General features: G+C 46.0%; 1 protein-coding gene across 1 annotated transcript in view; it reads left to right on the top strand.

Annotated features, from left to right (window-relative positions):
- Positions 1-21,279, top strand: part of LOC147896100 (GPI transamidase component PIG-S-like protein) — a 120,832-nt gene that overhangs the window by 72,523 nt on the left and 27,030 nt on the right. The window contains exons 6-8 of the mRNA XM_087382838.1: positions 2,090-2,174; positions 2,330-2,410; positions 2,499-2,629. Of these exons, the coding sequence (XP_087238964.1) occupies positions 2,090-2,174; positions 2,330-2,410; positions 2,499-2,629 (297 nt within the window). The remainder of the gene's footprint in view (positions 1-2,089; positions 2,175-2,329; positions 2,411-2,498; positions 2,630-21,279) is intronic.

Raw genomic sequence — 21,279 nt, 5'->3', positions numbered from 1 at the left:
GTTGAGCAGATATATGCACCGTAGCAGATATATGCACAGTCCCTCTACGCACTATTGGCATGCTGTAAAGTGTGTCTTCTGGTATCTCAAAGGCACTCAGCATTTGGGCCTCCTTTATCAGGCTGAGTCTTCACTTGTTATGCATGGATTCACTAATAGTGCTGATAGTGATTGGGCTGGCTGTTCGGACATCCGTGTGTCGCATAGTGGCAATTGTTTCATGCTTGGTACTTCATGCATTTCTTGGTTCAGCAAGAAGCAAAGTACAATTGCTACTTCTAGCTGTGAAGTTGAGTACAGAGCAGTTTTTACAGCTACAGTGGAGTATGTTTGGCTCCGGAAGTTACTTGCAGATCTTTATGCATGTCAGGCTGCTCCTACCGTCATCTGCATTGATAGTCAAAGTGCTTTGCCTGTTGCACGGAATCCCATTTTCCATGCTCGCAGAAAGCATATTGAGGTTCACTGTCACTATGTCAGAGAGAGATTATCAGCAGCAGGTCATATTCAGTTGTCTTATGCTCCCACTGAAGACAACTTCGCAGATCTTTTTACGAAGGCTCTACCTCGACCTAAGTTTGAAGCTTTTTGGCAAGCTTTAAACCTTAGTACCTTTTGTGACTTGATTTGTTGTACTCTGTACAGTCATAGGTTGCTATATCCTTACAAGATGAACATGTGCAACCATGACATTAGATATTTAGGTATCCTGAGCCATGGCCAGGATACTTCAGCCCATACCAAGGGGGGGGGGGGGGTTGTAGGCAATTCTATGGGCTATCCATAGGTGCCACTCATTCCTTGGTATGTGTCTTGTAGGCCTAGTTACATTCAGTTAGGTTAGTTGGTATAGTTAGTACATGTACCACTTAGGACAGTTAGGACACTTGGTCTAGTTAGGGCACTTAGCCTGAGGGTTTGGTTATGTTGGCTCTCTCTTGAGCCTCCCCTCTTAGTCTTTGCAGTGTCTTCTTTCCTCCATTTTTGAGCTTCCATTGCTTGCCATAGCCTACATAGAGGTGTGGCAGGGACACAAAATCAGTATTCAAAGGATCCTCCTTTTGTACTTCTCTGTGTTTGGAAAGTATTGGCACGTGAGGAAATTCCAACATATGCTTGCAACAGTAGCCCACAAGTATGCTATTTGCTTTATTGGCAAGGCTTCAAATGCCCTTACCCAACCGGGACATAGATCTCACATTGCCATTTTTTAAAAATGGTAGTTGGGGAGGTGTAAAATTTGCATGCAGCTAATTACAATATCTGCAAACCCCCTAAAGCCTTCTTAATTGATGTAGTTCTTCTTATCTTGTCATATCTTTTGGTGAAGCTGGTGATTAATTGGAATTTCATAGTTGAAAATACAATAACTCAAATTTCTTGACTGCAAGCACTTAATCTAAAGACATTTCTTTAAACTTCATGCACAGATCAATGAGTCCTTTTAATCCCTGTTCGACTCTTTTAATTTCTTCCTTAAAGTTCTTACGGTTCCCCTAGGAGTTCTTTGGTAAGCATTTTCCTGCTGCAGTAATTAGGCTATACACATATGTTTTGTCCTTTAAAGATGAGTAGTTTGCCTCTAAACCCTGGCTTTTGTGACATGTCTGAGATTATTGAAAAGGTGCCTAGGGTTGTTCCCTTCTCCAAACCTCTAAAAGCTGTGAGTCTTGTATACGCATGGTCCCTTTAAAGATATCATTTATTCTTTCATTTCTTTTCCTTTCTACGTGGGGATCTATTGTGCAGGCTAAGATACTAAAATTGGTTAAAGACATCTCGCATTTGTTGAACGAAATTTTGTCTTAAACGGACCAGATCTTTGATAAGAGGGATAGATCGTTTGGTCTTTCACCTACTGTATAGCTTTTCGCTGCCATAAATATGGTCACTTCATTGCAAAGTAAATAAGGTCTCTTCATTGCAAAGTGCAAGAAGAGAATTGGCAATGAGAAGAAGAAAGAGGTCCCTGCATCTTAATAATTTCTTCTATTCGTATCTTTGTATGATAAATTTCATGATGGAATTGTATCTGCTTATTATTTCATGGAAGTTTTACTAACGCATCTGTTTCTTTTTTCTGTTTAAGTTATATACCAGCTGCATCGGAATGTCCACTTCAATTGAAGCACGTAGATAGCAGTCTGTCTAGAACAAATGGATTTACATCACCGGCATGTTCCTACCCCTCTGTTGAATTTCCACTCATAGTGGATCATATCTGTATTTTGTAACTCACCATATGATTAGAGATCATTTCCAAATGTTTGACAGTGAACGAATGTAATTTTACAATCAAGCAGTTAGTCTAAATGAGGCGTATTGGTAGGGTTGGGGTGGTGTTTCCATTTTCAATCCTTCAAGGTGCATTGGAGATCCAAAAGAACCAGTTCAGCATTTGTCACTCGAGGTAATGTTACATGTTTCTAGGTGCTTTATAGTCACCTTCAGTCTTAAGTATGTTGCAAGAAGACACTAATTTAAAATCATGAAGGCAGGATCTGGAGCCAGTGATGCAAGTACTAGTTGCACAACTACGCGTATTATTTGGTTTGCCACCCGTAGCTTCTGTGGATGCTGAACATGCAATCTTCTGTGTTCCTGCCATCAATACTGGATTTTCTGAATGGTAGTTTCTCTGCTATGCCCTGCCTTGATGATGAGGCGAGTTCTACTATTACGTAAAACTTCTCTCTAGAAGACTGAAATTTTGAACATCTAGTATTTAAGGTCTGTAGAGATTCTAAGCATGCTTTCTTTGGAGAACTATTGTTTACATAGCTAGATTATAGTGATGGATCTTTAAAGCTCTAATTCTTCGTGAAGCTAGGTATGGAGACACCTTTGCTATGAAAGCTTTGTTGGAAAGGCAGTCGTCTTTGATTGTAGGTGAAATGAGCAATACTGTTTCTGGCTGAAAGATTTTGTGGATGTGCTTTACATAACACATTGATCTGCCGTGTTTGCACATGAGAGTGGCTTGGATACTGCCCATTCACCTTATTTGTCTGATGTGTGAATAGCTAGTCGCAAAGAGATACAGAAAACTGTCTAGCATATCCAATTGCTAATGCTTCTCAATACTTGATAGTGAGTCACCAAGAAGTGATGCTTGCATTAACGTTGTTCGGCATATTTCACATTCCTTACTTGACGTGTTGCTGTAGTATATTCTTGCTCTCTTTCTACTCCGTTGCCTCTTCCCTTTAGACTCTTCTTGATCAGTACCAAGACAAAGACCAATGCCCAGTCCTTCCACCTCATCCTCTAAGCTAGATGCTAAATGAGAGTGGAATGGATCCAATCCCAAAGAACATATGGTGAAATCATATCAGGAAGCAAAGCAAGCTACTTCCTTGGTGGGATCATGTTCGGCATACTCCACATTCCTTACTTGACGTGTTGCTGTAGTATATTCTTGCTCTCTTTCTACTCTGTTGCCTCTTCCCTTTAGACTCTTCTTGATCAGTACCAAGACAATGACCAATGCCCAGTCCTTCCACCTCATCCTCTAAGCTAGATGCTAAATGAGAGTGGAATGGATCCATCCCAAAGAACATATGGTGAAATCATATCAGGAAGCAAAGCAAGTTACTTTCTTGATGGGATCATGTTCGGCATACTTCACATTCCTTACTTGACGTGTTGCTGTAGTATATTCTTGCTCTCTTTCTACTCCGTTGCCTCTTCCCTTTAGACTCTCCTTGATCAGTACCAAGACAAAGACCAATGCCCAGTCCTTCCACCTCATCCTCTAAGCTAGATGCTAAATGAGAGTGGAATGGATCCAATCCCAAAGAACATATATCAGGAAGCAAAGCAAGTTACTTTCTTGGTGGGATCATATCAGGTTTTTGTCAAATGTAGCAAATGGTCAGCACCATATCAGCTTGTTCTTTAGCATGTATTGAGAAAGAACCAATTTTATGGAGCAAAACCATGAATAGCTAACATGGATGATCGAAAAATTTCAGCATAACTGATAGGATATAGTGTTATAGTTTCGTTGTCACGAGGTAGGCTTGTGGTAATTTTGATGGAATCTGGCCGGTACTTCGTCTTCTGTTAGTTTTCTTCAATTGTAGTGGGGTACGTAGTTGCAATGCTAGCAAAGTTGTATTAAGATCAGGTTTTCCTTCAACAACACACATCAGGGTTTCTTTGAGTATCGAAGGCATTGGCATTCACCAAAATTTTCATGAATTGCTTTCCTTGCAGTATATCATCTCCTCCAACCCATGTTGAGGAGTGTTCAATATTATGCTAGAGCATTACAATGTCTTGCCACAACACGGTGACAGGATAGCTTTTTTGGACCACTGGTCCTTGTTCAATAAGGAATCAGCTTGCGGTCGCTGGATATGAGCGGTCAGTTGGTTTCAAAACCACATGAGATCTTAGAGACGACCACCACCTTCTATTGGAAATTGTTTTCGTAAGAGGAGTCGTCCTCCTTAGTCGGGGCCCATATTCCAGAAGTAGTCTCCTTGAGCATGAGTAGACAAGTGGAGGCCTTTTTCACTCATGAGGAGTTTTTGGAGGTGCTCAGTATCTCCTTCCATAGAAGTAACCTATGGAGAATAGATGCTTTTGGGAGCTCATTCACACCCCCCACGTTTGGCTTTTTAGGAGATTTTTGACTGTAGCTCACGCCCCTAGTCATTGAGTCGAGGGTGGATTTGTTTGATCCCGAAGTGGGGGGGATAGGATTGACATTTGGCAGGGGAGACCGATTACTCTATTAGACACCGCTTACAAGATCTCAGCAAAGATCTTGAGCTTGTGGTTTTTGCCACCCCACCTCACTGACATCATCCACGACATGCAGACAGGGCTTGTCCAGGAACGTAGTATCGTGGACATCATCTTCAGCTTTTGGGAGGCAGTGGGTGGGCTTGATGTTGGGGTAAAGGCACATTGCCACCCCTTTATTAAAAATATGACACCTATGACTGTCTTAAGACAGTCATAGGGGGAAAAAAGACCTAATCCTAATAAAACCTATGAGTTTGTGGTGTGGCTCATCACTTCACACCCGCATGTTTGGAGTCTTCTCTCTCTCTCACTCTCTCCCCGTGGTTCTTCTCTTCCTAACCTTCCCCTTCAACTGGTATCAGAGCTATCTATCCTTCCCCCTCTACCCTGGCCTACCCACCCCCTCTATCTATCCTCAGCTCCTATCCTCAGCTCAGCGCAGGCAGCATGCAGGCAGCGCGTGGGCGCAGCTGGGCATCGAATCGCGTACGGACGTACGGCCGTCCGTACATCCGTACGGACACTGTACGGTCGACCGTACCGTACGGATCGCCGTACGGACTGCGACAGGGAGGTACATTTTTCGATTGGGAGCAGCGCAAGGAACTTCTGCGTTAAGGATCTGCGTCAAGGAAGGTTTCTTTTTTCGAAATTTTTTTTTCGTACCCTGCACAAGTACATGAGCTGAAGTACAGCTGGTACAGCTGGAATACGAGTTGTGTGCAGCACGAGTGCAACTGAACGTGCATCTAGGCACGCAAGCCTAGGAAGCATTCGAGGAGGAAGAAGAAGAAAATCTCCAATTTCGAGAAAAGTACAGCAGGTACAGCGAGGAGATTTGGAATTTTTCCGAGGTGCATTGCATTGCGTGAAGTACAGCAAGTACTTTTCTTTTATTTCCCTCCTGTTTGGAGGAGGACTTGTGCACAGATATCGGGATTTATGCATCTGACAGAGGATATATGCTTTTACTGGGTTTGAATCTCAGTTTACGGGTGAGCAGATCATAGGGCTTTTGCCCGGCAGTTGATGCCTTGTATGCCTTGAGGTAGTGTAGTGCCAGAGTGCACACATTCGTCTCGATTTCCGCAGTGTGGAGGTGACATTTTCTTGCAGGTCACATTTCTTGTGCAACACTCAGAGAACCTCAGTTGAGCCACGCTTGGCCAGGGCGCATCGAGTTTACTCGGTCCCTAACTGTCCATCGTTGACAGTGCTCAAAAGGTTCATCATTGAGTGTTTGTACGTTGGGATCTGTGTATGTCACTTCTACACAGGGTGTCAAATCAAGGGGCTTTTGCCCAGATTTTGCTTGAGAGCACTTGGGTTACTGTCAGAGACCTTCAGATGCCTTCTATCCCCTTGGCAGAAGGGTGATTGCTTGGGATTTGTCCCATTTTCTGTTGCAGGTTTGTGACAGGCTGAAGTGTCTGGAGCCTCTTTTACAGTGAACAACACAGTGTATGACAAGTAGTTTATGCATATAAAAGCAGTGCAATACCTCATCTGAGGTGGGAGAAGTGATCAGGACAGCAGTGCTTTATGCTTCATCAGATGATGATGCACTGTTAAAGCACCTGTGGAACAGCTGCAGCATTCTGAAATTACTGTTTTATGCCTATTTGAGCACGGTACAGTGTGTCAGAAGGTACAGTAACTGGAGGGAAATTTACTGTTTTGCTGGAGATTCTTTTGACAGTAAAAAACAGCACTATTGTGAGTGCTTCTGGCTCTTGATAGAGCAGGTTTTTTCTGAGAAATCAGAATTCTATTCAGTCTTTTTTTGACTTACAGGGAGTCAGGTACTTTCCTTATCTGATATGGCATCAGGGGGAAGTGAATCATCAATTCTGAACATAAAGAAGTTGGAAGGGGCACAGAATTATGCATTATGGGCAGAACAGTGTTTGAATGTACTTCTGCTTAAGAAGATTTCTAAGCCCATAAGGGTGAAGGGTGTCAAACCATCTGGGATGTCAGATGATGAGTGGGAGGAGCTAGATCTGTCCGCGAGGGCTGCTATCATGCTTACTCTCAGTGATTCTCTTGTGTACAATGTTTAGGCTGAAAAGACCTCTTATGGTGTATGGCAGAGGCTAGCAGAGTTGTATGCCCAAAAGAGTTCAGCCAGTAAGGTGTATTGGTTGAAGAAGCTGGTTGATCTTCGCATGAAGGAAGGTACAGCTATGACCTCACACTTGAGTGAGTTCAATGCCATCTTTACACAGCTGATTGCACAGGGGTTGAACCTTGATGAGGAGTTCAAGGCTACTTTCTTGTTGTGTACCCTTCCTGAGAGTTGGGACACTTTCAAGACCACCTTGTCTAATTCGAATGTCACTCTTATATATGCTGATGTAGAGAGCTCTCTCCTCATGGAGGAGATGAGTAGGAAAAATAATGCGGGCAGCAAGTCTTCAAATGCTTTGCAGGTACAGGAAAGAGGCAGGACTCAGCAGAAGGGGAGATCTGCTAGTAAGACCAAATCCCGAAGTCAGTCCCGTGGTAAAAAGGATATTGAATGCTTTTATTGTGGCAAGAAGGGACATGTGAAGTCTAAGTGCTTCAAGTTTATACGGGATCAGAAAGCCAAGAAGGCTGAAGCAAAGGATGCAGGCAGTGGAAGCAAAGGCAAAGGCAAGGCCAAGGTAGATGACTTGGATGCAGTGAATGTTGCAGCAGAGGATAGTGACAGTGACAGACATGAGGTATTATGTTCTTCTGCTGTAATTGCACACACATTGGTTATTGATGGCCATGACATGCACACCTGGCTCTTGGATTCAGGTGCTTCTTTTCATGTTACTCCTCATAAGGAGTGGTTTACTTCTTACACAGGTACTCATGGAGTTGTTCACCTTGGGAACAACTATGCATGTCAGATTGCAGGGATTGGCAGTATACAGATAGTATTCCCTGATGGACGGTCATTTATGCTTGATGGTGTTCGCCATGTGCCGCAAATCAAGAAAAATTTGATTAGCACTGGCTTGTTGGATGATAGTGGTTACCACACCACATTTGGGGATTCCAAATGGGTGATTACTGATGGCCAGGTTGTAGTGGCTGAGGGTTATAAGAGTGATACCTTGTACCCTCTTTATGTTTCCAGTGTGGGTAATCATGTTGTTGCCATAACCGAGCTGCCAAAGGTTTCATTGTGGCATAGCCGGTTGGGACACATGTCTGTTAAAGGAATGCAATAACTGTCACGTTTGGGTTATCTGCCGTCTCTTTCTTTTTCAGATTTGCCTACTTGTGATCATTGCATATTTGGCAAGCATTCTGTGACTCCTCATAAGAGGAGAACTCCCCAGAATAGAGCACCGCTTGATCTAGTGCACACTGATTTGTGTGAGATGCCACAGTTATCACTAGGGGGTGCAAAGTATTTTATTACTTTTATTGATGATGCCACACGCAAAGTGTGGGTCTATTTCTTGAAGCATAAAAGCGATGCCTTAGATGCTTTCAAGAAGTTTGTCGCTCAGGTTGAGAATCGGACAGGTCGCAGGCTGAAATGCCTCAGATCCGATAATGGGGGTGAGTATGTGTCACATGCTTTTGTGCAGTTTTGCGAAGCTAAGGGCATCAAACAGGAACTCACAGCCCCTCATAATGCATCTCAAAATGGTGTAAGTGAGCGGATGAATCGAACTATTCAGGAGAAGGTTCGATGTATGTTGTCTTATGCTGCATTGCCCCATGGCTTTTGGGCAGAAGCCGTGCAAACAGCAGTTCACATTATTAACAGGTCGCCAAACAAGGCTTTGGAGTTGAAAGTGCCAGAGGAGGTGTGGTCTGGCAAGCCACCCTCATATAAGCACTTACGTGTGTTTGTATGGACTCAAGCAGGCACCAAGAGAATGGTACAAGAAGTTTGATGCCTTCATGCAGTCCCAAGGGTATCATAGGTGTGAGACCGATCATTGCTTGTACACCAAACGGGCAAAGGATGGCAGTTTGATGCTACTCATTCTATATGTGGATGACATGCTAATTGCCAGCAAATCTCAGCAGGAGATTAGTGCTTTGAAGAAACAACTGCATAAGTCTTTTGATATGAAAGACTTGGGTGATGCAAACCATATTCTTGGCATGCGGATTACTCGTGACAGGTCCAAGGGACTTTTGTTTCTGTCACAAAAGGAGTACATTGACAAGGTACTGCAGAGGTTTAAAATGGAGGGGGGGAAGTCTATTAGTACCCCGTTGCCTCCACATTTAAAACTCAGCAGTAAGGACAGCCCCAGATCAGATGATGATAAGGCTGAAATGGCCAAGGTTCCGTATGCATCTGCAGTTGGTTCCTTGATGTATGCCATGGTTGCCACTCGTCCGGATATTGCTTTTGCGGTGGGAGTCATCAGCAGGTATATGGCAAATCCAGGCAAGCGGCACTGGGAAGCAGTGAAAGGTGTCTTGAGGTATCTCAAGGGTACCAAAGACTTGTGCATATGCTATGGTAGGCAGGATGCATTGGTGCATGGTTTTACAGATTCAGACTATGCAGGGAATGCAGATAACCGGAAGTCTACTACCGGTTATATTTTCACATTTGCAGGAGGTGCTATATCATGGGTGTCTCGGTTGCAGAAATGCGTTGCACTGTCAACTACTGAAGCTGAATATGTTGCAGCCACTGAGGCTTGCAAGGAAGCGATATGGCTTACTCGGCTGGTGGGAGATTTGGGCATTACAGGAGATATGCCAGTTTTGCATTGTGATAGTCAGAGTGCTATCATGTTAGCAAAGAATCCAGTCTTTCATCAAAAGACCAAGCACATAGATGCGAAATATCATTTCATCAGGGAGGTACTGGAAGACAAGCGACTTGAGCTTGTGAAAGTGCATACTGATGATAATCCTGCAGATTTGCTCACTAAGAGCTTGCCTACAGAGCGGTTTGCACATTGCCGCCACATCATGGGATTAGGATGAGACCACTCTTATTTTATGGTCTTGTATATAGTAACTGTATATTGCTGTAATTTTTATTCTTTTCTCCCCTTAGGCATATTGGCCTTTAGGTGGGAGGTTGTTGGGGTAAAGGCACATTGCCACCCCTTTATTAAAAATATGACACCTATGACTGTCATAGGGGGAAAAAAAACCTAATCCTAATAAAACCTATGAGTTTGTGGTGTGGCTCATCACTTCACACCCGCATGTTTGGAGTCTTCTCTCTCTCTCACTCTCTCCCCGTGGTTCTTCTCTTCCCAACCTTCCCCTTCACTTGAGGGGTCTCAGCCCGTCACAGTCCTCCTCTTGATTTCGAGAAGACTTATGACAGGGTGGAAGGCACCAGATAGAGGTTGGGTTTTCAGACAGTTGGATTCGAGGGTCTTGGCCCTGTATGCAAGTAGTGCTAGTCAGATGCTTATCGAGGTCACATGAGGGAGGCCTTAGCACTTTCCTGCTCAGTACGGTAGGGTTGTTTCTTGCTCCTTTCATCTTTCTCTTTGTGGCAGAGGCAATGGGCTGTTTTTAGCGATATGAGGCAGTGGGCTTCACTGAGTTGTGGCTCTTGATCCTTCAGAAGAAGAGCTACTAGACATAGTGTTTGCAGATGACATGGCACTCTGTGTGGAGGGCATGTTAGAGAGCCTAGAAAAAGTTTGGGGAGCGCTACAGAGTTAGTGCTTGACCTCCGGAGCTAGGATCCTGTGGACTAAATCGGTTGGCTTTCTCACGATTGAGGAGATTCAGGAGATCCTAGATTGGGTGATCATATTAGGCTTACGGTAGATTCTGCAAGGGCAAAGAGCAAGATACTCATGCTACCAGGTGGGCACTAACATCTCAGTAGAGCATCATTTTGCCGTAATGCTTGAGAGTGTGCAGCACAATCTTTTGTATTGAAGCTTGGCCAAGCTCTCTCTTGAAGGTAGAGCCCTCATGGCCAACCAGGTCCTCCTAGCTACGGCTCTTGCTGGTCACAGCTCAAGTGCCTAGTGCACATTTTCTTGTGGGTGGGATCAAATGGCATGGGGAACACTAGAGCCAAGGTTGCTTGGCAAACATTGGTTCGGCCCCAGGCAGAGAGAGGGCTTCACGTTATCGACGTGGAGATGTAGAGCAAGCTCTTTTGGGCAAGTTGGTGGTGCAAGAGGTCTTACTCTAGGCTAGAACCCTAGAAGCTCTTGCTTTAGGAGGGCTATTGAGGAACACACCCTGCAATGGAGGCCAGTGGTAGAGTGCGGATGGATCTTTTTAGAGGCTTTCCTCGCAGGGTAGGCTGCCCATTGATCACAGAGTTTGGCAACGTTTGTTTGGAGGCCTCATTCGGGCCAGCCTGCATTGCCGTCAGGAGTTTTAGCTGCATCTCCTCCTATGGCATATGGAGATTTGTGATCACGAGGATCTCATGCTGGGGTAGAGGATGCACATTGGATATGCACAATGGGATAGTGGTCCAACCAGTTCTTTCGGGGCATGGAGCTTCCTCCCCACCAAGGCAAAAGGTGAGTGCGAGCCCTTACTAACTTGAAGAAGGGAGTAAGCATTGGGATGATGGAGATCGACTCTGTGATCCTAGAGTCATGGTGGGAGGGTTTGCACAGAGCCACGGACCCCCCCGCATTGGTACAAGAAGTTTTCTAGGATCAGGGCCTCCTCAAGATTCAATTTTTGCATAGATCCCTTGGATCCTATCGCTCTAGTACATATTACAGAGTGGGGCTTGGAGGCCTTCTTCAGCCTGAGAAAGCTGGTGACCCAAATATTGATGGGGCCTTGGATATTCTTGAGTAGAAGAGGATTAGGGTAGTGGGCCATGTTATGCTCTAGCTGAGATAACATGACCTCGGAAAGATCGGTGGGCATTTTCTCTTAGATGATCGACTTCTGTAATATTTCATGTGCGTAAATTAAATGGTCAAGGAAAGTAACTGCCAAGGTCCTAGGTGAGGGTGTATTGGCATCGACTAGGTGGTTCTGAGTGCTCAGACCTAGGTGCACCTAAATGTGTAAGAAAGCCAAGGGGCAAATGTTTTAATTGTGCCCCAAGAGAGGGGTAAATGGTGTACCAAGCTAAAGGTCTAAAATGATGACATGTGGCAGGAGGGAACCATCTAGGGAATTGTGGGCTTGTGGATAGGCATGAAGGAAAAAGAAATTACGTATCTTCGTGTGCATGCAATCTACAAGTGAGGCTGGGAGGAAAAATACGATGCCATCGCCTGTGATTGCCCGTGATTCGATGAAAGGAACAGATAGTAGTAATTAGTGTATCATTTGGTATCAGAGCGCTCAGGTGGACGAGGGGATTCATACGAGTTTTACAGAAGGGAGGCAGAGACTTCCGCGCAGGATTATGATGCAAAAGCCGTTGTGACGATTTGGGCAAACGTAGCAAGCGGCGCACTGTGGGAAGATCATGGCATAGTTGAGTCTTGGAATGTTGCTGGGAATACGTAAGACAGTTGGCTACGTGGTGGCTGGACCGCGATACGCGGCTGATTGCCTTAACGAAGTGGTCGGGTACCGGTTCGGCCGACGGGACTAGAAGCAAGGCTTCAGCGTCGTAGGATTACGCTGTGGAATCGTATCATTTTCCCTTAGAGGACCGACGGTAGCTTGATAGTCACGAACATCATTGCATGCGTTAGGACCTGGCTTCTCGCGTCATGGCTACTTGATTGGCAAATTTGGAAGATGCGTGGCTCAGGCTGACCCTTCATAATTGTGCTACGTATTAGGAGCATCGCAGCTATCGGGTGATGGCGCAACTGTGGGATCTCGAACATCATCACCGCTGCAGGAGAGCAGGAGCAGGGTTCTCGTAGGCAGATGACGGAAGGCAGGTGACGGAAGGAAGACTTCAGCGCATGAAGGCTTCGTGGAGCTTCCAGGGAGCATCTTTTTTTTCCTCTATATAAAAATTTGGTTTCCAGTTTGCAGTCGATTTAGTCCTGTATAGCAGAGGGAAATTTGAAGTGAAAAAAAAATAAAAAAATAAAATTCTATTTTCGCGCAGAGGGACAAGATTCCAGGGTAAATCCTGGTGAATCTAGAGCACGATCTACGCAACAAGTGTCCTATCACACCACACCTACTTTGGTGGGTAGGATTTCTGTTCTAGAAGATGCCTTACAACAGATCATGAACCAACAGCTTCAAGTGAATGCTGGTCAAAATGAAATTAGAGAGATCGTGCAAGCCTTGTCGGCTAGACCATCTAGAAATGAAAAGGGCAAAGCTCCAGCAGAGCGAGAGCTTAGTATACACTCGTCAGAACGTGCAAAGGTCAAGGTACCTAATATTGCTAATTAAGACCGGAAAAGTACGCTGGTCAGATAACCGAGCGCGGTTTTGATGTGATCGAGGTTTGGTTACATAAGTGGGAAGAAGTCTTCGCCAGATGCCTTACAACAGATCATGAACCAACAGCTTCAAGTGAATGCTGGTCAAAATGAAATTAGAGAGATGGTGCAAGCCTTGTCGGCTAGACCATCTAGAAATGAAAAGGGCAAAGCTCCAGCAGAGCCAGAGCCCAGTATACACTCGTTGAAACGTGCGAAGGTCAAGGTACCTAATATTGCTAATTATAGATCGGAAAAGTACGCTGGTCGGATGACCCAGTGCAGTTCTGATGTGATCGAGGTTTGGTTACATAAGTGGGAACAAGCCTTCGCCATTTGTGAAATCGGATCTGATCTAAAGAAAATCCGCGAGACCACTCACCTGTTTATTGAGGCAGCGGATAGGTGGTGGATAAAACAACAGAAAGATCAGGTTGCCCCTACCACCTGGGAACGGTTTAAGGCTGAATTTAAAAAACACTTTCTTCCACCTGACGAAGAGTCTCGAGCTTGGGATGCTTACAGAAACCTTCGCTAGAGGAATTTGTCGGTGGCAGAGTACACTGACAAGTTCAAGGAATGTGTTATGAAAATAACCGACCCTCTCCCTATGTCGGTTCAGTTGAAAGACTATATCTATGGACTGAACGACAAGATTAAAATGGAAGTTTGGGCTAAATATGTGACTACAGTAGATGAATCTATTGCAGTAGCCCTGAACTATGAGGATGCCAGAGGCAGATCTAGTGGATTTATGCACGCAGGGACTGAGCATGAGTACCCGAGAAAAGGGGGATTTCAGAGGAAATGGACTTTAAAGACGAGTGTCTCGCAGCCAAGTGGCCAAACCAAGCAGGTGAAGCTGGTTGAGGGACAAGCAAAGACAAGTACCACCGTTGGGGTAAAAAGAAAAGTAACTCCAATGGCAGCCCGGGCTTGGTCAAAGTCCTCGTTGACCCCTGAGCAAAGAGAAAAAGCTAGAAAAGGACTGTGGTTCGGCTGCTTTTAGCGACATTAGTGGAAAGATTGTCCACTAAACAAAGACCGTCGCACGGCCAATATGATAATATCTGAATGCGACACGGAAATGCAGAGAGTCCCAATGCGGAACATATGCAGATGCAATTGGCGGGACCTTCTCAGAGGTTAGTATCTGTGTTGTTAAGTGTGTCTGTTACTAAGTTAAGCGGTGCATCCGATAACATCCTTTCAAAGCCCGCAGCGACGGGGTATACGGTTTTCGATGAGCTCGAGTTGATTAAAATGAAAGGGTAAGTAGCCAATCATGATGTAACTGTATTGTTTGACTCAGCGACAACGCACAATGTAATTAACTCGAAGCTTATTAAGAGGCTGAAGTTGAAAACTTGTCCGTCTGACTATGCTTATACGGTCAGGATGGCGGACGGAAGTTCAACTGAAGTATGGGACCAGAGGGTTACCTAGTTGGGAATTCGAATACAGGACTATGTTGAGAAGCTGGACTTTGAGTTGACCAGGCTTGCTCACGCAGATATAGCCCTGGGCATGGCTTGGCATTTTTGGAAAAATCCAGCCATTGATTGGAAAAAGCATATTTACCACTTCAAGATGAACGGGGTAGAATATGTTTTGTGAGGTGAAAAGGATTTACCTCGAGGACCATTGATTTCAGCCATGGAAATTCGAAAGACTCCGAAAGAGTTTTTGTGTCTGTGTATAGCATCGGTAGAGTCGATTGATGATGCATCGACTAGCACTAAGACTACCCAAGATGGGGAAATGGCCGAGTTGGCTAAAGAGATATAGGAGACCATGAGCTGAGCTACTAGCACGAACTCCCAACTATATCCTAACCAGCCTGGTGTCCCATACCACCAAGTGGCGCCTAGAGGCGTGGGATCTACTGCTAGGCCTTGGGCTACGCTAAAATGCAGGCTCGCGTTCGCGACTCAATCTAGGATCAGACCTAGCACCTGGAAACGAGACTTGCTCCCATCGGCTCTTCGAGAACTGAACCTCTGGGCGCCTTTTATAGACTCGGGCCCAATGTGCCAAAAATAGCGAAGACCTAAATCTAGTTCGTACCCTTGCCACTCAACCCGAGAATCAAGCCTGCCTAGCCCTAAACCTCCCCAAGCTACCTGAGCTAGTCTTGTGTACCCTAGTATACCAATCTGTGCATATGACATACTTCCCCTCCTCTAAGAACTCACTCCTGAGTTCGCTAAAAAACCCGGGAATGTTCTTTGAAGGTTCGGTAATGTCTCCCATGTTGCATCCTCCTCAACACGATCCTTCCACTTGATCTTGTATTCTGTGATAGTTTGATTACGAATCTATCTTTCACGAAATTCAAGAATACTCTCAGGTTTGCGTGGAATAAAAGTCAAATCTGTAACTTCTACTATTTCCTGAGGAGTAACAAGTTGATCGTCCGCACCCTGTAACTCTTTCAGTCTACTCACATGAAACACTGGATGTACTTTAATATTAGGAGATAATTCTAGTTTGTATGCAACTGGTCCAATTCTTTTAATAATCTTGAACGGACCATAGTATCTGGGGGAGAATTTCGGAACCAAACTAGTACTTAGGCTCTTGGATTCCTTATCCTCACATTGTATCTAGCTTAATCTATTGGGATATCATTGTAAGACGTTGGTCTCATAGGCCATTTTGGCCTCTTGTAGACGTTTAATATCACCTTCTTCTTTTCCTTATTTCTGCGAGCACTTACTTCTATCAAACCTTTTGGGACCAATAATAGCAAGATCACATTGCGAAAAGGGCCGTTTTCAGACTTGTGGTTAGAAGTTCTAAAAAAAGTGGCCTTGCAAATCTTTTTGGTTATCTAAAGATATTAATACACTCTTGTTACTTTTGCTCTTTCTCTATTCACATATACGCACGCGCACACATACTCATGTGGAGAGAGAGAGAGAGAGAGAGAGAGAGAGAGAGAGAGAGAGATATTAACGTTTCTAAAAGGCCAAACACCCTATGAGACTAAAATAGTTGATACATCTGCTAGTGTTATCTCATTAAAGAGAACAACAAAATAAATAAGCTGAAGGCCGAGAGCTACTAAAGGTACTTACAGTCAGAGGGATTGCAAGTGACCCAAAACTAATGAAATACCAAGCAAGTATTTACTAAAAGTACCAATTGATCAGCATAGGCAGAAAGCTAATCAATAAAAAGGTTGCACTCTTCTTATGTCGAAAATCCCAATCATGGGCAGCTCTAGGATCTCATAACTCGGTGCCACACGTTTCTGGTGTTTGGCAATGATGGCACGGATCCGATGAAGATATGGATGTCGGGCACGGGGTCTTGGGGACCTGGGCCTCCGTGACCTGGATATGGCGATGGCTCGGTAAGGACTGAGTAGTGGGGATCATCCAAAAATGGATGGTTAGATGGAAAGAATCAACCAAATTTTAGAGGATATGCTTAGAGCATATGTGTCATTGAGGCAACATACATGGGACAAGTGGTTGCCATTGTTAGAGTTTGCCTACAATGATAGAAAACATTCCTCTACAGGGTTCAGTCCGTTTGAGCTGAACTATGGTTATAGACCAGCGAATCCAACTATAGTTGGAATACCTCAGAAAGTGCCTAGTGCCGCGAAGTGCCGCGAACTTTGTGGTTCGTATGCGGGAGATGCTAGCACTTGCGAGAGCTAACATCCGCCAAGCTATGGATAGAGCCAAGGCGTAGGCGGATGAAAATCAATCCGCTAGAGAATTTAAGGAAGGAGGAAAAGTTTTTCTCAGAGTTCCTTCGCACTCTAAGTCTTTGACTGCAGGAGAGTGTGCTAAGTTATCACCTCGATATTGTGGGCCATGGTTAATTCTAAAAAGAATAGGCAAGGTAGCCTATAAATTAGAATTGCCACAGGGTTGTAAGGTGCACCCACCAGTGTTTCATGTTTCTCGTTTAAAGAAATTTTTGCATACAGGTGACTCACTAATCGAAGGTGTTGTTTTGTTTCAGGAGATAGAGGATAATGCAAGACGCAAACCAACAGGAATCCTGGACCGAGGAACGATGCAAGTGTGCAATCGGAAGATACCCACGGTGTTGGTTGCATGGCATGGTCTACCTCTATCAGAAGCTACCTGGGAATCCGTATACCAGTTACGGAGAGTGTTCCCAGATTTCATCATCGAGGACGCTGATGCTTGAAGAGGGAAGGAATGTTATGCTCTAGCCGAGATAGCATAACCTCGGAAAGATCAGTGGACATTTTCTCTTAGATGACCGACTTCTGTAATATTTCATGTGCGTAAATTAAATGGTCAAGGGAAGTTAGCCAAGGTCCTAGGTGAGGGTGTATTGGCATCAACTAGGTGGTTCTGAGTGCTCAGGCCTAGGTGCACCTAAATGTGTAAGAATGCCAAGGGGCAAATGTTTTAATTGTGCCCCAAGAGAGGGGTAAATGGTGTACCAAGCTAAAGGTCTAAAATGATGACATGTGGCAGGAGGGAACCATCCAGGAAATTGTGGGCTTGTGGATAGGCATTAAGGAAAAAGAAATTACGTATCTTCGTGTGCATGCAATCTACAAGTGAGGCTGGGAGGAGAAATACGATGCCATCGCCTCTGATTGCCCGTGATTCGATGAAAGGAACAGATAGTAGTAATTAGTGTATCACCTACAAGGCCTCTCTCTCTCAAGGAGAGCTGCAGGCATACCCAGAGAGTAGAGGACTTGCACACTATGCCAGATGGAGGAGATGGAGATAGAGGAGCATTTTCTGTGTGTCTGCCCAGTCTACTATGAGATCTCAAGACGATATCACTGCCTCTTTCAGGAGGGACATGGCTTTGGTCCACTCACACGACTGATACATTTTCACGATCAAGTCTGTGTTGGGCTCTACATGCTTGAGATGCGTCGGCGGGGAGACACACTGATGCGACAGGCCAGAGAGCAGCATGGACTGATGCCACAAGTCACCGTCGACAAATCACAGACTTTTGTTACAGACTTCTATGCATCTAAGTCAGCTGCCAGTGTGGCTGAGGGAGAGGAGCTTGATAAGATGAGAGCATCATGGATCAGCAATAGGAGTGTCCACCACTATGTGGCCAAACGAGGGACACCACGTGTGACATGGAGAGAGACCAGAGCACAGACAATCGAGGTCCGGTCTATCTCATCCCTTCTCAGAGGCGACCGCCAGAGACGAGGCATCACCCTTGACATAGCCCACCGGATCTAGAGATCGAGGAGACCATGCCCTCCCCCACGTCGCGGACAGCTCAACATACAAATATACGAGAGCTTCTCACATCTCATCAGAGTGCCACCAAGTTACCTGGATATGTGGAACCTGAGCATGTACTAGGAAGTGCTAGCCCTGAGCACCTGACACCCTTCTGTTACTTTACTAATCTAGAATATTGTTCACTAGTTTAGCATGTTAGCACTTTAGCTTTAGCTTTCAGCTTTCGGTTTTCAGCAAGGGTCTTAGTGAACCCTTTGCTTCAGCAAGGGTCTTAGTGAACCCTCTGCTTCAGCCCTCAATGGCTTGTATGAGGTACCCTTTGGATTCGCACTTTGTCTCATAGGCCCGTGAGGCCTTTTGCAGACGTCTCTCTCTCTCTCTCTCTCTCTCAGGGGACCGATCTTTACCATGACATATGCAGCACGAGATAGGATTAGTAAAGGGTATGCTTCGTTGGCTCATCTTGAGCGTCAGTGTTTTCAGTCCCACTTTCAGCATCCCGACACGAAATCCCTGCTATTTGACACATTGGTGAGACCAGCTGCGATGTATGCAGCTCCTTTCTGGGCAGGAGACCTTGGTGCTGCAGATTGGAGACGAGTACAGAGGTTACAGATCATCATGTTCTCTCGGCTCATTAGGGCCAAGGCTACAGTTCCGCACGAGATTATGCTAGCAGAGTTTGGAGCTACTCCCCTTGCATTGGATGCAGCGTTTCAGTCGGTCATGTATTTGCACAGGGTTAGGGAGTTTGGAGACTCAACAGCAGGCAGAGCTCGGTTGCCATGGTTAGCACTTGCATCTTCTATGGAGTTGGCACGATCTGGGGCCCGATACTGCTGGTACTTCAGACTCACTAGGTGGCTCACATCTCTTGGACTAGACATGGATAGACTGCCTCCCTTCCGATACAGCATAGATGCCCCTCATCTCGAGTTGACTCGCCACGAGCTTAGTCAGGTCACGAGAGCAGACTTGCTGCAGCTTCATACGTACCGCACTTGGATTTATCCCACGCAGCTTCCGACGAAGATGGCCACATATCGTGACCACTTCCTTCGGATCTCAGAGGATGGATTTGTCATTCCACCAGGCTACACAGGTATCCACATGTCCCACTCACTGAGGATTGCCCTTGGCCAGCTTAGAGTCTCTTCGCATCAGCTCGAGATAGAGGCTGGTAGGATGCGACGCATGGAGGATGGACGGCGTCCAGGCCGAGAGACCAGGATCTGCCCTTGTTGCACCATGGGAGAGGTGGAGTCAGAGGAGCACTTCATTTGCACATGCCCGCTATATTATGAGATCAGAGGGAGATTCCACTGTCTCTTCACGGATGGCTTTGGACCTCTCTCACGAGTGATGGATTATGAGGATCAGCATTGCCTAGCTCTTTATGTCAGGGAGGCCACTATGCTTCGACGACACTACCTCAGAGACCATCAGCACAGACCGGAGCGTGATAGAGCCCAGCCCGATAGAGCTCAGACACACGCTATACCAGAGGACAGAGACCAGGAGGAGCACGAGGAGGTCAGAGCTCACACAGGACACATGCCTCCACCCTGTGGATGTACATATGAGATGGTTTGTAGATGCCGCAGGATCTTGTTACATAGGGGACGTACTCGCCGCTTCATCTCCAGACGATCCAGGATGATGGCAGCTTTTCGGAGGAGACTTACTCATGGAGATCTCGCCCTACCAGCCGCTCACCTCACTTTTGCTCAGATTTGTACTCTCATAGCAGGAGGCAGAGTCGATGGACAGGATTTCCAGTATTATTTTGGTTCTCAGACTCCGTGATACATGGACTTGTATCTTTGCATTGACATATTGTACTCATCCCCCCATTTTGCACCCAGGGGCGGTTTCCTTGCATCTAGCTTACTTTGTATTTAGGCTCGGATTTGACATTATGTACTTTCACTTGCATTGTATTGCGTAGCACTTAGATGATATTCGACGATGCCTCTTCTTTGTGGCACGTTGATTTTGTGCTATCTTGTACGCAGAGTTCTTGATGTCCCATGGGCCCATTTTGGCCTTTAGTGGACAATAATACACTTTCTTTCTTTCTTTCTCTCTCTCTCTCTCTCTCTATGACTATGATATCACTGAGTATGTCTACACAGTTTTCTCGCATGGGTTAGGATGCTCGCTAAGTAGCTCCGCCATTTTGCTCATTGTATCAAGTTTTCTTTTAGTCTCATAAACCCATCTGTCTTTAGCAGAGTTTAATAAACTCTCTCTCTCTCTCTCTCTCTCTCTCTCTCTCTCTCGCTCGCTCAGCCCCCCGCTGCCTTTCTCTCTTTCTTTTTGTCTCTCTCCCCCCGCTCAGCCCCCCGCTCAGCCCCCCGCTCTTCACCAGCTCAGCCCCCCCGCTCACCCCTTGCTCAGCCTCCCTCACCCGCTCAGCCTTCCCCTCACCCGCTCAGCCCCCCGCTCAGCCCCTCCCTCACCCGCTCAGCCCCCCGCTCAGCCTCTCCGCCTCAGCCCCCCCCCCCCTCTCACCCGCTCACCCCTCCGCTCAGCCCCCCCGCTCACCCCTCCGCTCACCCCCTCGCACTCGCAGCCCCCGCTCACCACTCGCTCACCCCTTGCACCCCTCCTCTCACCCCTCCGCTGCCCCCCCGCTCACCCCTTGGAACCCCCCCCCTTCACCCCTCCGCTCAGCCCCCGCAGCCCCCCCGCTCACCCCCCTCCCTCAACCCTCCCGCTCACCCCCTCGGTCAACCCCCCCGCCCACCCCCCCGCGCCCCTCCTCTCACCCCCCCCGCCCCCCCTCGCACTTGCAGCCCCGACCCCCCCGGCCCCCCCCCTCTTTTTTTTTAAATATATATATATATAATAAATAAAAATAAAAACTTTTCTTTTTTAATTTTAAATCTCTCTTCTCTTTGTCTCTCTCTCTCTCTCTCTCTCTCTCTCTCTCTCATCGCACATTGGCAGCGCTCGCCATCTCCCGCTTTTCAATGTTGCTAGTTTCCCGTAATTAAACA

The sequence above is a fragment of the Dipteris shenzhenensis genome, chromosome 12 (assembly GCF_047967505.1).
Source record: "Dipteris shenzhenensis isolate YYH24624 ecotype China chromosome 12, Dip_SZ_1.0, whole genome shotgun sequence".
Classification (NCBI taxonomy): domain Eukaryota; kingdom Viridiplantae; phylum Streptophyta; class Polypodiopsida; order Gleicheniales; family Dipteridaceae; genus Dipteris; species Dipteris shenzhenensis.
This window is presented reverse-complemented; position numbering and strand designations above follow the sequence as displayed.